General features: G+C 36.2%; 1 protein-coding gene across 6 annotated transcripts in view; it reads right to left on the minus strand.

Annotated features, from left to right (window-relative positions):
- The window catches only part of ADGRB3 (adhesion G protein-coupled receptor B3), a 446,706-nt gene that overhangs the window by 248,182 nt on the left and 182,437 nt on the right, over window positions 1-16,087 (minus strand). For all 6 annotated transcript variants that reach the window (XM_066547462.1, XM_066547459.1, XM_066547457.1 and 3 more), the window contains exons 4-7: window positions 14,306-14,467; window positions 7,045-7,209; window positions 3,990-4,154; window positions 2,966-3,130 (exon numbers count right to left, since the gene is read on the minus strand). In XM_066547462.1, coding sequence (XP_066403559.1) covers window positions 2,966-3,130; window positions 3,990-4,154; window positions 7,045-7,209; window positions 14,306-14,467 — 657 coding nt within the window. The remainder of the gene's footprint in view (window positions 1-2,965; window positions 3,131-3,989; window positions 4,155-7,044; window positions 7,210-14,305; window positions 14,468-16,087) is intronic.

The following is a 16,087-nucleotide window of genomic DNA, read 5'->3' on the forward strand; positions in this document are numbered from 1 at the left end:
CCTGAGTGACTAGCTCTTTACCCAATATAGAATCATTTTTTACTTTCTCTGATTTGTTTCCAATTTTCTGAAGTTATCCTTCACAGAAAAATATTTTGAGTGCAGAGTAGTGCTGACCTACTAGGAGTGAGGTTTAACTTAAGACATTTGGGATGCAACAAAGCAGCAAGAACTGAACCCAAAATATTTTCAGATCTTTGTTTTTCATTCCTAGATTATTACCCAATGGAAGGAAAAAATAACAGTTTTAAAATGTATAGCTGTGAACATAAACAAATCACAAAGAAAGATGCACAAAATTTGTTCAGAAACCAAGCTTTTTGAGAAACCAGTTTTCAGATAGTTGTTGCATATAGGTAAAACCTTACCAAGTAAAGGCTTTGTAAAATCATGGCTCAGGCCTGCTACTTTGGCTAAGCAGAAAAGGACTATGGGAAAGTGACTCAGCTGATTTTAGAGGTAGAAAAGTTATGTAACCATTGTGTGTTCACATCGTGGTGTATGGAGGTTGGTTGAATTGTATTTGTTATGATTTTAATCTGTGTAGCTGATAACTGGCTAATTGCTTAAAAAGGCCAGGTATTTGCAATAAAGCAGCTCTCCTTTGCACCTGCCTGGTGACTCTGCGTCACTTCACACCCTCAACTCACAGACAGCACTTCTGAGTCTGCCTCTCTTAATGCTGATGAAAGTAATTTTCAGATCATGCCCCAACCACTTGAAGGGAAGCACTGAGAAACTATGAAAAAATTTTGTATAATGCTCAGATAATGCAGAACACAAACTACACAATGTCCAGGCATGATTTTCAGTTATCAAGTAAGCGCTCTGTTTGCAAAGTATCTTATTAACATCAGTCACTATAACAGAAAAAGGCTTTATTAGCCTTTTGCTTTCACAATTTAAAGCAGCTATAATTTAACTTTTTGTAAGTCAATACACCTCTGGGTGATACAAGCAGGTGCATCTTCATACCCTTAACAAAAATATTACATGGTTCTACACACCTGAGGATCTTGTTCTATTCAAAGCAATGCTAATACAAGAAAAAGGATCAACATTATAGTTTCCTCACATTGTTTAGTGGCTTACATAGAACAAGAAACCAGTGAGCCAAAAATAGCTTTTCTGAGCTATTTCAGGGCTAGGAAGAAATGCATACAAATAATGAAATTTTCTTATACTTTGAACTCTGTATAGTACTTTCCAATTTTACTTGTTTATAGAATGTAATTTGTATATAATTTTATAAAATTTTGTTAAATTATCTCTACATTTAAATCTGAGACTTCAGTAAACGTCAGTCTAGAGGCAAATAAATCTGTAATTCATGCCTAATAGTCTGCACAAGTATAGCTTGTTAAAAGGTGCTTTAGGTTAGAGTTTCTATAAGCACACTAAATCTAATCTGAAATTAATCAAGTAAATAAATAACTTCACCAAATGGCAAATAAATCTCTGTGTGCATTTGACTTGTAAATACATCTGTAAAATATTTTATTAACAGCAGGTGGCAACCTTTGAAAATTGGACTGCAGCAGTATCGTTTTCCTTTTAAATATACAAATGCAAATTATTTCAAGAATGGTTTTATAAGCAGCATCTAGTATCTGACTGCTTATTGAGAAGATTCATATTAATCTTCTATTAGTGTTGTGCTTTATAGAGGAAGGCTGCATTACCCATGGAAATTAGTTTGCTTAGGAATCCAATACAAATACTATTTTGTACTGCTTTTCAAATGATGAAATTTTAATTGAAATTAAAGAAATCATTTAAAAGGCAAGTTAAATTCAGTTAGCTTCTACAGTATAGTGTTATAACTTTCTAACTACAAATAGTCTTTTTGTTGTTCTTCAAATGCAATGAGACTAATTGTTCTACTGTACTGCAAGTACCTTGAAAACTGTTCCTTGATGTCTGTCAAGGGATCAATATGCCGCCTATGAAAAATATGGGCTTGATAACATAAAATTCACATCTGATAAATTTCTCATTTCCTGATCCAAAGCATCCCTGCCATTTAAGTCCTTCCCTGACCACCAGAGAACACAGCCAGCAAAAATGTCCAGAAGTCAGATTGCTAGATTGATTTTTTGCTGCTTCCTGGCTTGCAGTTCAGATTGCATAATTTCCCAAGTGGATGGCTAAAACATCCTACCCTCCTGACTAACTACTTATTTTTTATCTTTCACCTATCCAAAAATACATTCTTTTACTTTAGGACAATGTGTGTTTATGATAAATAGTATCTGATTCACCAGATATTCTTTATTCATCATTTTTGAAGAAGCTCAAAAATACACTTTTATTAGCTTTTAGTGGGAAAGACTTAAATCTGTTGGGAGGGCAAAGTAAAGAGTGATACAAAGCATTATATTAAAGAAGTGATATTTAAGCATTATATTAATGCTTAATAATAGAAAGATGTGTCTTTCAATTACTTTCCCTTTTATAAAATGTGGTTCACATATTCATTCATTCACTCTCTACACTATGGTAAGGCTCACTTTATCTCTTATTTTTACTGCACTAGAATTTACCCCAAATGTTTAAGAGATGTCACTTGTATACTGGATAAAAGGAATTCCAGGTTACAAAAACAGCCCTGATATTCTCAGATACAGTGCATTCAAAGAGATTTTCTGTAGCAAATTGTTCCTGCTCCAAATACTATAGGCATTCCTAGGCAATCAAGTATTTTTTTATAACTATTTTTACTATGGTATTTTCCTTTGCTCAAAACTTGATGCATTGCTCATATGTCTAATAGGGCTCATTTGCACTTAGCTGCTTAAACAGAAATCTACTGAGAAAACCAGCAGTGACTTGTCTAAAGCAAGGCCAGATAGGCTTGCTTATGGCTATTACTCTACAGACATTGATCTCATCTTTCCTAAGGATGCCCATAAAAATAAGCCCCGTTGTAGTGTAAATAATAACAGCAATTGTATTTTCATCTCACCAGGACACCTCTGTTCACTGCACCGTCTAACTTCCTCTCCAGTTCCTTCACACTGCTGCCCAGTCACAGCAGCGCCTTGACAGATCCTTATCCGCCTCTCCCAGCCACCGTCACAGGATTTGGAGCAGCCACTCCAGTGGCCCCACTGGTTCCACTGGCCATTTGCTGTTTGGAAAAATATAATTACAGTGGTGATATGATGACAATCATAATGGTGAATTACTCTTTTTTAAAATTGATTTGTAGTGCTGTTGTACAGTAACAATACACATTTAAAATATGCCTAAGTACCCTTAAAAGAAACTAAGTAAAAACATTTTTGCATGCGATATTTTAAGATCTTGATTTTTACATGTTCTCACAGAACAAATGAGGCTTAAATGTAAGTCCATATAGAATCTACACACCCTGAAAGGCTGCTTTTGTACTGTCAGAGGATCATGAAGTAGACTCAGCCTAAAAGGGAATAGGTTGATATATATTTACTTTCTAGGTTCATGAAAAACTTAGGTACTTTAGGCTTCAAAAAGACCTGCCTAAAACTGCTGAATGTCCTTCAAAGAGCAATAAAACCAAAAAGTTGATGTGCAGCCTTCATGCAGCTTTTCAGGGCACATTCTTAAGCTTTTTTCATCATCAAGTAAATATGAATGAGGCGCCAGGACTCACAGAATCACAGAACTGCTAGGGTTGGAAGGGACCTCTGGAGATCATCTGGTCCAGCACCCCTGCCAAGGCAGGGTCACCTGGAGCAAGTGGCACAGAACACCTTCAGGTGGGTTTTGAATGTCTCCAGAGAGGGACACTCCACAGCCTCCCTGGGCAGCCTCTTCAGTGCTCTGCCACCCTCAGTGTAAAGAAGTTCTTACTCATGTTGACGTGAAACTTCTTGTGTTGTAGTCAGTGGCTTTTGTTCCAGCAGCTCCCCTGCCCCTCGCAGCCCGCTGAGGCCAGGCCAGCCCGCCCTGCGGGCCCCGCTCCAGCTCGGAGGGAGCCGCAGCGGGCGGAGCCGCTCGCTACTCACCGGTGCACTCGGGGTTGTAGCACTCCCGGCTCTCGGCCCAGGGCCCTCTGCACTCGGAGCCGCCGTGGGCCGCCGCCGTGCACTGCCTGCTTCGCTGCTGGGTGCCATTGGAGCAGGTCACCGAGCACTGGCTCCACGAGCTCCACTCCTGCCACTGTCCGTCCACTGCCGCCGCGGCCACAAAAGAGATGGACACAGCAGAGTTACCGCCGGAGCCAGGCAGGTGACCGCAGCCCCTCGGGCTGGGCCCAGCCTGGCTTCTCATGGCAATCAAATACAGAAACCAAGCTTATGAGCTGTTTTAAACTAATATAAAACTGTTTTCCTTTTCCTTCAAGTAAAGGCGTCCAATCTACTCGAATTGTACACTGATGTAAAAAAGGATAAATAATTATTTCAGTCACATACGGTTTGAGGGGTGTTAATAAAAACAAGACCTTATAAAAAGACTGGTCTTTTTAGGCAAAAGTGAGAGCCGTTCTTGTATCCTGTAAGTGAACCCTGAGCCCTCTGAAGTGATTTCTAAGAGCTGCAGAGATAGTTCAGGTAGGTCAGATTTTAGCATTATTGGTGCTGATGGTGAAGAGATGTCTTTAGTTGAACAGGAAAAGGAAAACGGGAGTTACCACTTCGCCTCACATACAGGCTCTCATCTCTGAATTCACAATGCTGAATATATTTTTATCATTCATCCTCCCTGTGAGGGAAATGATCCCAGTTCTTCAACATTCTTTTAAGATAAAATGTGGCAGGACGGAAACTGCCTGCCTTCCTTACTTTCTTATCAGATCTGCTGTTGTGTTTGCATATTGCATAATCTTCTTTCTGAAATTGACAAGTTAAATGTCTAAACTAAATGAAAATGGTGGAAATGGCTCTGTATTTAGTAATTTGTATTAGCCCATGCACTTGAGTTTGGATGAATATTCTCCTGAGTAAAGGTTAATGACTGTTATTAATAATTTTGTATATCAGAAAGCTTCTTGAGGTAAATGAAAATATTAAAAACCAAGGTAATGAAAAAAACATAAAGCAATTATGCTTCCATATAAGTTAAAAATTATACGGTCGATAATAATAGGACTAGGCAGTATGTTTAAAAACAGGCAAGCATTATGAAATGTGTTATGACTAATTGTGCTAATTCAGGATCCTGCATTCCTATAGACTGTGGCAATCATCAGTTCCTCATTGCCCCTGCAGTTAAATATCATCTCAAAATGTAGGTTCTAATATAATTTTGATTAATACTCTTCCTTGAAAACCTGGTTCTATAACTACTAGTGCTATATAAGCACCAGCACTCCAAACAAGGAATTTCACTTGGTGCACTTGCCAAACCCTGTTTTCAGGATTCTTCTAAAGGGGAGTTGGAATAGCAGCTCCCTAAGCTGATGATGTTAATGTCTAAAATAGAAAGAAGAATCCTAAAGTTAGTGATTAAACATACTGTTCTGTATGGGTGGGTCACTGTTCAGTGAATAATGGAGGCAAACTACTTTGCTAATGTCAGATATAAACAACACAACATTTCAAAGATACTATCCATATCCTGGGCCCAGGATCTCAGCACCATTGAATTAAAGGAAGAGATTTTCTGAGGCTTTTCCCTGAAGTTCTGTATTAAATATTCCGTGTAATGCCTGGTTGTGAAGCACTTCTCAATGCAGATGCCTCTGAAGCTATGAAGCTGAGCCCTGATAATTTATTCAGAAGAAAATGGAAATCTTTCCAAACATGGATGCTAGTTCCACTCATTAATCATAAAAGGTTTATGTGAAGAGGAAAACATTATGGAAATTACATTTCAATGCACCCTCTTCAGTTTTATTCGTTGCTATATAGTATTATTTAGGATAGGAAAGATCAAATCAATTATTATACTGTCTTTGGAGAAAACTCATTCTGCAGCTTCTCATATATATTTCATACATCTCTCTTATTTATCTTTAGGAGAAAAGAGCATGTGAGTTTTCTATTTCAGAAACACTTTTTAAAAATAGAGAATTCTACGTGAAGATTCCCTTAATAAATTGAAAATGCAAATTGCAGCAAATCTTAATATTGAGCAAAGACTTAAAGTTCTGCTTTTAAATGTAACAGTGTAGAAGTTTCTCTAAAACTCCTTTAGGTACAAATGATGTTTCAAAATCCAGAGTCCTCAAGTAATTTTTTTGACAGATTAGGTCAAAATATCTTTTGTTTTTCTTCACAATATTGAAGCAAACTGGATGCATTAGATTTATATATGCATTTTGAAAAAGTTGGTCTAAATTAATCACAATCTAAAGACAAAAAGTTGAAAATCAATTTTGAAAGAACACCTTTATTTTAGTAATCTTTAATTTTAGTAGATGGACATTTTAACATGAAGCCTGTGCATTGTTTATTTGGTTAGTGGCAATTTTTTGAAATTGGTTTCACACATAACTACCAGAAATGAGTCACCTAAACATGTAATACAAGAACTTAATGGGTATTCAATAATGCCCTAGCTTGTGTGAGCCTTTCTGTCTGTACACATGTAAATAATATCCATTTTGGATAAATTAGCAATTTAAAGGTTATGGTTTCACAAATACGTTTGACATATGATGAATAAATAATTACAGTGAACCTCCAAGCAAACTGTAATTTTTTAACTGTATTTTGTATTCTATAATTTGTACAGATATGGGGGACACAAACTGTGTGACCTCTGAATGTCTCTCTTTCAGGCACAGTCAGGAAGTATTTTGCCTTTTGGTTCTCTGAGACCCATCCTGAATCAAGAGTTCCTACACAACATACTGTGCCCTACAGAGAGAGTACCTCAAAGAAACTAAATATTATTTGCATCTGTCTTGAACAGCTACCATCCTTACTATATACTTTAACCATTACAGTCATAATTATGAACAATTGTAAGAGCCATCCTTCCCAACAAACAATATTACTCAAGCTAGTCACTTTGGATAATGTTTTTTTTCCTATGTGCAAAGCGCTATAAAAGAAACCACAAACAACCCACATGAAATGCACTGTAACAAAGCAGAGAGTTGCTGTATGAGCTCACCAGGGCAGAGTGCAATATTGCAAGGTTTGTGCTGTGTTTCAGGTCCATCACATGATCTTCCCCCATACTGGGGAGGTATACATGACCTTGTTCTAGTTCTTTGGCCTCGACCACATGTGAATGAACACAAACTCCAAGGTGACCATTCCTCCCAAACGCCATGTACTGCAACAAACCACACAGATTTTAACCAGAAATAGACACACAAGTAACAAAAGGATTTCAAAATAAACAAGATCAACATTTTAAATAGGAGTTACTCTGCCACCTTCAAGGAAATCAGGCTCATAGGTAAGCTTTATCATAGGAAAACACATACTTTTAAAAGCTTAGTTGATTTTAATTTAATCATATTTTCTCTAAAGTATATTTAAAAATATACTTTGAAACATTTTCTCTAATCTTTAAACTAATCTCACTATCAGTTTCTCCTCTTTGACTGTTTTACACATAATGACTTTCCTTTTCAGAAGTTAATAATGACATCTTTGGTCCCTGACTTGATATGTTTAATAGCCCTGATTTTCAGGAGGCATGCTTTTGTGAAAATTTGGCATATACTTTCTGTATCAAGGCAAAATCTAAAACCAATCAAAAATAAGCTTTCTTTTGAAATTATAGGAATAAATGCAGTAATTTCTTACTATGTCAATATCACAAATTGGGGCAGTAATCTTAAAGTTTTTTCAATTGTTTCAATTCTGGTGGAAATATGGTGGCAGATGTGCTTGATTATCTTCAACAAAAATTCCAAGACCACATAAGTAAAAGAGATATCTCCCCTTTCCATACATGAACATATTCATTGATTTAACAGACTGTAATACATGCTTTACTCTTGGAAAAACATTCATTCAACAAACTGCAAATACCTTTAGAGTTCACAATAAATTACAAACTTATACCACTATTTTTACATACAAATATTTGATAATAATTATATAAGAAATCATAGAAGATGAATCTTTCTATACTTTAAGCATTTTCTACTATAGGAGAAACTGATATACAATATCCATGTGAGCTTCCATACTATATGCAACCCCTTTACAGAAAAAAATCAGTGAAATTGTCAGGAAATTCTCTACACATACATCTGTAAAACAGTTCTATATAAATTGAATAATACTGCAAAGCAAACTTTACTTATTTTTCTTCTGCTTTAATAAGAGCAGTTGCACAAATTTAAACTAGGCAATGTCAGAACAGAAATGTAGTGATGAGAACTGCAGTAATGTTAAGCATTTAAGAGAAATCCAAAGACTTAGTATCCAGACTGAACATCTTACCCAGTACCACATAATTCTGTTTCTGAAGCCCTGTCTGTTTGAAGGGTGTCTGGAGGGGCAAACTGTGTATAACATCTGAGTGTATCAGTAGTAATGATTCACAACATTACAGAAGAAATAGATTTTCTGTTTTGTCCTCACTTTTTTTCATCACTGTGAAAGAACTTCTCATATATAGGTTTCCTTTGCCCTGAAGGCACATATCCCCTGCCCAGTTTCTATGAATACAATCCTTTTCTTGCAGGAATCAGAATAACATTTCCTGAGGTGAAATTCAATTGCAAGGCTGTGGAAGGACATTCAGCTCCCTGGCACATTATCACAAATTCATCAGTAAGATCAAGGGGAATTCAGCAAGTAGGTAAGTTCTATTGCCTTTCATTTAAAGTAAGAAAAATTGTCATTTCAGACACTATGTTGAGATAAAAAGTTTGTTAGTTAACTTCTGAGAAATTGTACCTGACAGAAAATGTCAAACTTTATGCAGGGAAGATTTTAACTCACTGGACAACAGCTCAATCAATGAAAGGTTTTCATTTGGTCACATAAAAGTGGTCAAAAAGACCACATCCTACGTCCTTATTATCTTTCTCTAAATATCATATCCATCTGCATTATATTAAAAAAATAACCCTCAGGAACAGTCCAAATTAATGTTAAAGTGACAGATTTTAGTCTAGTTAGTTTAGAAACCTTGATTAACTTTGACATTTTTGTCAAAAGCAGAAAGTCTTGCACTTCTAAAAATAGTAAATTTATGACTATACCTGCCCATAACTCTTTTAGTTTCAGCTGTTCTTAACAAGTACCATACTTCTACAGCTGTTTTTGTTCAGCTGTATAATTGATTTTTTTTCTCATTGGCAAGGTGTTAGATTACGAATCCAGACACATCTCTAAGATTCCCAGTTTTTTCATATGAGCAAAATTAATGAGAAAACAGCTTGTCAGATCAGATTCCAAACAATAACCAGTAATAAAAACATGACATAATTTCATCTCCTGATACCACAATGGTTGATTAAAATGTTCAGATGCAACAAGATTTTTAAAAAGTATAAAAATTAGCTAAACAAAATTAATCCAAATTCTAAAAAGATTATTCTCTAGAAAAATAAAAAATTGAAAAGGTCTTGACTCTATGTAGACATTGAGTGGGGTTTTTCAGGGCACATATAAGTTTAAGCCTATCGGTTAATTTGGAATTTTGATTCATGCTGTCAAAATGTTCTAAGTTAGTTGTCTTTGTCTGAATGGCTCTTTAAAGGTCTTTAACCAAGAGGATGTGTATTTCTTCAGGAAAGAGTTGATTGCATGCTAGCAGCAACACAAAACAATTCCTTTGTGATTTTGGAACTCAACACAAGCCAAAACAAAATGTTTCATTTTGGATGGACTGAAAGCAGCCTCTATCTGTTTGTGGTTTAAATTAAGCTGTGCCAAAAATCATCTTCCATGACAAATTTTATCTCATTAAGTTTCACAGCACCTTCTTGCATTTGTAGACTTTTATATCTGAAACTACTAGTCCAATAACAATATCAAGGATGGAATAGGCATAACACTAAAACAACACATTACAGAAGTGCCCAGTATTATCCAGATTATTGTTAAAAGAACATCTTAATTAAAAGTTTCTTACCCCTGATTTTTCTTTCTGATATTTTATTTACACATTCTTTCTTTAACACTATTTTCTAAATGCAAAAAAATCCCCTATTGCATCTGATGAATTATGGCCACATGAGCTATGCCAAATTACACCAGATGGAGAGCTGGCCCGCAGAGGAGTTACTGTTTTCTATAACACAATTTCAGATGCAAGATTCATTATTTGGGACAAAAATATTCAGATTATTGCCAGCTTCTCTGTCAAAAACATTGCTAGCACAACAAGTTTGGATTACTGCAAAGCATCTTTCCCATCTCTCTGCCACTCTGTGAACCTAATCATGTTGAAGTGAACACCCACAGTGTTCACAACACACAACTGCTGTGAAGTGGAAGGAGGCGTTAGGCCATGCTGGCCTTCATCCTACAAACATATTTTGTGAGATTTTTATTGGGGTTTAAACACTTTTGATTTGTTCAGCTTTAAATTGAACAGATATTGAAAAAAAAATGGCTGTTGCCATGGTGCAGGTAGGTCCGGTACTGTTTGATATCTTCATCAATGACACAGACAGCGGGACTGAGCGCACCCTCGGCAAGTCTGTGGACAGCCCCAAGCTGAGTGGTGTGATTGACAAACCTGAGGGACAAGATGTCATCCAGAGGGAGCTGGACAAGCTGTAGCAGAAGGACCATGTGAATGCTATTAGGTTCAACAAGGTCCTGTGCATGGCTTGGGGGCAACCTGGTTTCAACACAGGATGGGAGGTAATGGGATTGAGAGCAGCCCGGCAAGGAAGGACTTCAGGCTGTTTGTGAATGAGATGTTGGGCCTGAGCCAGCACTGTGCATTTGCAGCCCAGAAAGCCAAACACATCCTGAACTGCATCAAAAGCATCATGGCCAGCAGATGAGGGAGGAGGTTCTGCCCTGCAACTCCACTCTGGTGGGACTCCACCTGGAGTGTTGCATCCAGCTCTGGATCCTCAGCATAGAAAGACATGAACCTGTTGGAGGTGGTCCAGAGCACTGCAACAGAGATGATCAGAGAGATGGAACATCTCCTCTATGAAGACAGGATAGAACAGTTTGGGTTGTTCAGTCTGGAAAAGAGGTCTCCATAGAGACCTTATTGTGGCCTTTCGCTGGTTAAAGGGGATGTCTAAGAAAGATGCAGACAAGTTTTTTGTCAGGCCCTGTTGCAATAAGATGAGGGAGAGAAAAAAGGGAGGTAAGTAAAACTACGTTAGCAAATAACACCAGCCAAAGTAGAGCATTTGAGAATACAAATGTTTGAAATGGCTTAGTGTATTCCTGCTCCTGCCATGTCTTGCTTTACCCATAAGCCTGGAAATTCTAAGCTACAACTAGATTTTGTGGCAAAAGGTGTTCAAGGCAATGGAGAAGGAGAAACAGAAGCTGAGATGATCTGCAAGCATGGAAATCCCATGGTCTTTCCCTTTAAGTTTTAGCTGTGTTAGAAATAATTCACTAAACTGAAATGAATACAGTAGCACTGCAGTAATGGATCATGAGGTATCTCCACCTGCAAAAGGACCAGTGGCAATAAAAATTATCTATGTTTTGTTGTCTACTATGCTGCACTTCTTTAGAATAGTATTGGTCTGAAATAAATATAAACAACCCAAAATTATGTAAAAAGTAGTTCTTTCATTATTTTGCTTCAACTATCAGTAATGCTATTTTGAAATTTAAATATCTATTCCAATACATACATATATCTGAAGCTGGTAAATCCCATTTTCCAAATTTTCCAGGACACCGAGATCACAGAGAAATATGTTCTCTAACATCCCAGTGAGTATCTTGGACAGCATATAAAATATGTTAAAGTGTATATAAAGAATATCTAAAGGCAATAGAAAAAATAGTCTGAAAGCTTTGCATTAGTATTTGCAAGTTAAACAGATTGCTTTGAAGCCTATGGGTAGATCATGAAGTACAGTAGATGATTCTGCATATTTTTTTTTATGTTAAAGGGACAACTCTTTGATAAGGAAACATTCTAGCTCTCACAATGCCCCACATCCTTGTACTAATCATTTTGTCAAACATCTGTTTTAAATACACTAGTATACAGACTATATTTATATTTTTTTTAATGGATGGACCAGGGATCAGGAACTATGCAACTTTCTGAGTCAGGACACATAATAGGATGAGGACAGAGGATATTTGGGCTAATAATTAAAGGGATGTTTGAAAAATTAATTAAGCAGTGCCTAGGAAAAGCATATTTCTAAATTGCTAATCTTGCACACTGCTACACAGTAGTGATCCTGTAGTCAGACAGAGAAAAACATAAATTAATAAGGTATTGTAACTGCATGGAACAATATGCAAGATTAAGCCCAGGAGACTGATTATTTAGGAAAGGTATCTCAAGATACATAGAGATTATCAAAATCAGCTGTGGTGAGCTGAAAAAGAAAATATCTTGGCATTGCAGACACTAAGAATTTGTAGCCTTTGCTACTGGGTATCTGGAAACAAAAGCTGTATCCTGAAGTGTGAGGATATAAAGAAACAGCTCCTTTGTGACCTGAGAAATATGGAGCAGTGTTTTGGGGTGAGCATTGTTAAAGGCTTCTTTGTCCATAACATATCTAAGAATTAACGTTTTTTCCAGTTTAAATTTGACAGCAAAGTAATTACCTTGGCTTGTGCATTACCTGTTTTTGTTTGTTTGTTTGTTTTGTTTTTGTTTTGGTTTGTTTTTGTATAAAAACTTAATATCCCTTTCTGGAGAGAATGAAGATAAAATTCTGAAAATTAGGTTATTTAATCCTCTTCCCTCTTCTTTGTTAATATTAGCAAAAAATCAGGCAGAACTCATTGTGAGAGGTGGACTGTTTTCATGTTCATTCTTCAATTCTTCACATAGTTTCAAATGAATATTTAAATCTATAATCTATCTTTGATTGTTTGCAATATTTGTTCATTCACAATCCAAGCTACTCAGCTACTCTAAATGTTTTAGAAATACCTGCCATTTTTGTATGGAAACACTTCCATGTGTAAAGTTTTACCACTTCTAAAGTATTAAAGTTCAGCTCTAATTAGGCATTTCTACTCTGAAATATTATAGAATTTCATCTGAATTGATTAACTTAAGCATGATAGGAAACACTAGGTATTGAGAGCAATTCTTGTTACCATCATGCATCATCTAGAGACAATCTTGTAAGCTCATTTTCATTACAGAGGCTCCCTAAATGCTTATAATGCTGATACAGAAACCGATGGGATCACATGCACTTCCCATTGGCTATTTTTAAATACACAGTAACAACATGAGAGTTGGATCCTACATATTACTGCTCATTGAGACACAGTCCAAGAGTTCTCTCTGTGTGACAATTTAGTTTACTTCCAAAAATGTACTGAGCTTCCCCAGAAGCTGAAGATAGCTCACCACCCTCTTGGGATCAAATGTTCCAGAGACCTGAGGAATTTGTCCTGAATTTGTACTATATACCATCTGAAGGATGGTATATAGTCTTTTTCTTTTTTTTTTTGCGTTTCAGTCACAACAGAGGAAAAATAATGTAGTCATGAGGCATATGCCTTCCCTCTTGCTTCCCATCATAGATTCCCATCACAGATCCACAGGTAGAGTCTAAAGAAAGATGTGCCCTTTCAGCAACTAACTTGAATATGCCTGTCTCTTCTCCTTAGTGTATAACTACTGCTGAACTCCAACGATGTCCAGATCTCTCAGACAAAAGGAGTAGGAAAACTGTGATGCAAGACACTGATGACCTTTACCGTGTGTCAGATGTAAGAGAGTTACTTTTGTCTGATCTTTTTTCCTTTGATAGGTAGCTGTTGCCCTTTCTTGCCAGAACAATGTAAAGGGAAGTCCATGAAGACATAACTCTGCATAGAACATTGTCTGGCCCATTGCCTGAAAGAGAGTATTCTAAATGGGAAAACAATTGCATGTCAAATAATGTATGTTAACCCACCCTCTTAATTAGTCTCTGCTCCTTAATGTATTCATTATCTGGATTTCTTCCCTAGTTTGTCTTTGTACTTATGCTACCTTCTCTTTTCTGAGTGAAAATTAGAGAATACAGACTTTTTGAAAAAAAATATGAAACTGTCAGTAAAAAAGGTGCTCTTGCTCCATATGTTGACTGCTCTGAAAATAAAAATAATAACCTACGTGAAAAAAAAAAATCACAGGTAAATAGAATTACAGTTCTCTGCTTTAATTGAAATGCCCCTGTGAAATCCTTGGTAACAATAATAAAAAATAAAAATATATTTAGTTTCAAATTCTTATCATTATACAGTTCAAAAACATCCACAATTTATTTATTGGCTGCTAACACTACCTGGACAGAGGGCAGTGTTATTGCAAACCCTTGATTCTCTTAAAGGGCCGCTGCAGTGTGTCCCGTAAGGTGATACACAAGTTCTGGTTCGCACCTGCGACCCTTGACCACAAGTAACTGAACACGTACTCCACTGGGCCCACTCTTCAACACCAGATTCACCTGTATTCAAGACAACAAACAAACATGAATATAGACATAAGTATTAATGACACAGGTTGTTTTGTTTGGTTTCTTTTTTTTTTGCTGAAGCTCATTATCATCCGCTCTTATAAATCAAAGAAAAAGGTACCATACCAAAATAAATATTTAAAGGTTTATGGAGTAAAGCAGCTGTGAAAATGTGCAATGAATAGAAAACAAGGACACCTATGATGCTGCAATCACAAAATGCCTGTCAGAGGGGAACACTTTGATGTCTTAGCATCATTTACAACTTTATGAGAACTACTGCCCTTCAACACTGCAGAAACAACACTACCCTCAGGATTCTGTAAGAACATAGACAACTCTTTTTACATAATAGCAAAGGATTTTTCTTTGATATTTATACTTATCCCTCTAGAATTAATGCTCAGTAACAGTTTAAGGAGCCCTACCAGTAAGGGAATTCCAATGAAAAAAACCCAGACAAACCAGCCCCTAATGTCTTACATTTTCTTCAGCAGAATCATATAGCATTTTAATGAAGTTCTCTGACAAAGAAAACCATGTTTTTTACTAAACTTTAACATGAAATGTGGGATGGAAACTTTGATAATTTGCTGCATAAATTTACTCCTTGCTTTTGACCTACAGGTATGCTGAATTCTTGGGTGTATCAGACCTAATTACGGAAAGTAATACATACTACTGTGTTCAAAATTGTCAGATGTGATTTATTAATACTGTCTATTAGAAAAGAGGATTTTTTTTTTAATTTCTGAGAGACAGAATATTAAATTTTTGTTTTTTGAAAGCAAGTAATGCATAACGTTTTCTTCCATGGATGCTCTGGAAAGAATGCTTGAATTTTGAAAGAATGCATGAACAGCTATACACACAATTGTGGAATTCCTTTTCCAGAGGAATTCCTGTTCAGAAAAATCAGTCCCTTGAGTATTCTCAGAAAGCAAGTGCAAAAATAATGTGAATATACCTCACTGAACAATTTGAGTAAATAATTGTGCATTGATGTTTAGCTTCTTCTGTTAAAATTCAGAATGTAATGTAAAATGGCAGCTGAAATCCTTACTGCATGCTTAATTATTTAGTGTAAGCCTTTTTTGAAACAAATAGGACTTTCTGTTTTAAAATCAGTGGCATGATAAAATCTGCAGACTTGAGGGGCTTGCTTGAAATTTCAGTTATCTCAGTATACTTCTAGCCTTCCAAAAGTTCTGATACTGATCACAGTTGAGGGACTGTCTGCAAAGCAGGAATATTCTGGTGCTATCTTCCAAGAATGCAGTAAGTGACATGCTATTTCTTCAAACTGTACTTTGTAGCAAGAATCTGTGAATCTCTCCAAGCTGTTTTTTTTTGGTTGTTGGTTTTTTTTTCCCCCAGAGGTCAGGCAGGAAGCCTTTGCAAAATGATTGTTTCTGCTAGACTTCTAAGGTTCAATTCTGAGGCTATTCAATGCTTTATAAAAAAAAAAAGTGCTTCTTATTCAGTAAAAAGACAGAATGCGTTATAATTAGCACACAAATCCCTCTGTTTTTAATAAAATTATATGCAATTCTAAAAAATTCTACAGAAAACCACAAAATTATGAGCTTTCTACACACAAAAATTCACCAG

The sequence above is a fragment of the Molothrus aeneus genome, chromosome 3 (assembly GCF_037042795.1).
Source record: "Molothrus aeneus isolate 106 chromosome 3, BPBGC_Maene_1.0, whole genome shotgun sequence".
Lineage (NCBI taxonomy): Eukaryota > Metazoa > Chordata > Aves > Passeriformes > Icteridae > Molothrus > Molothrus aeneus.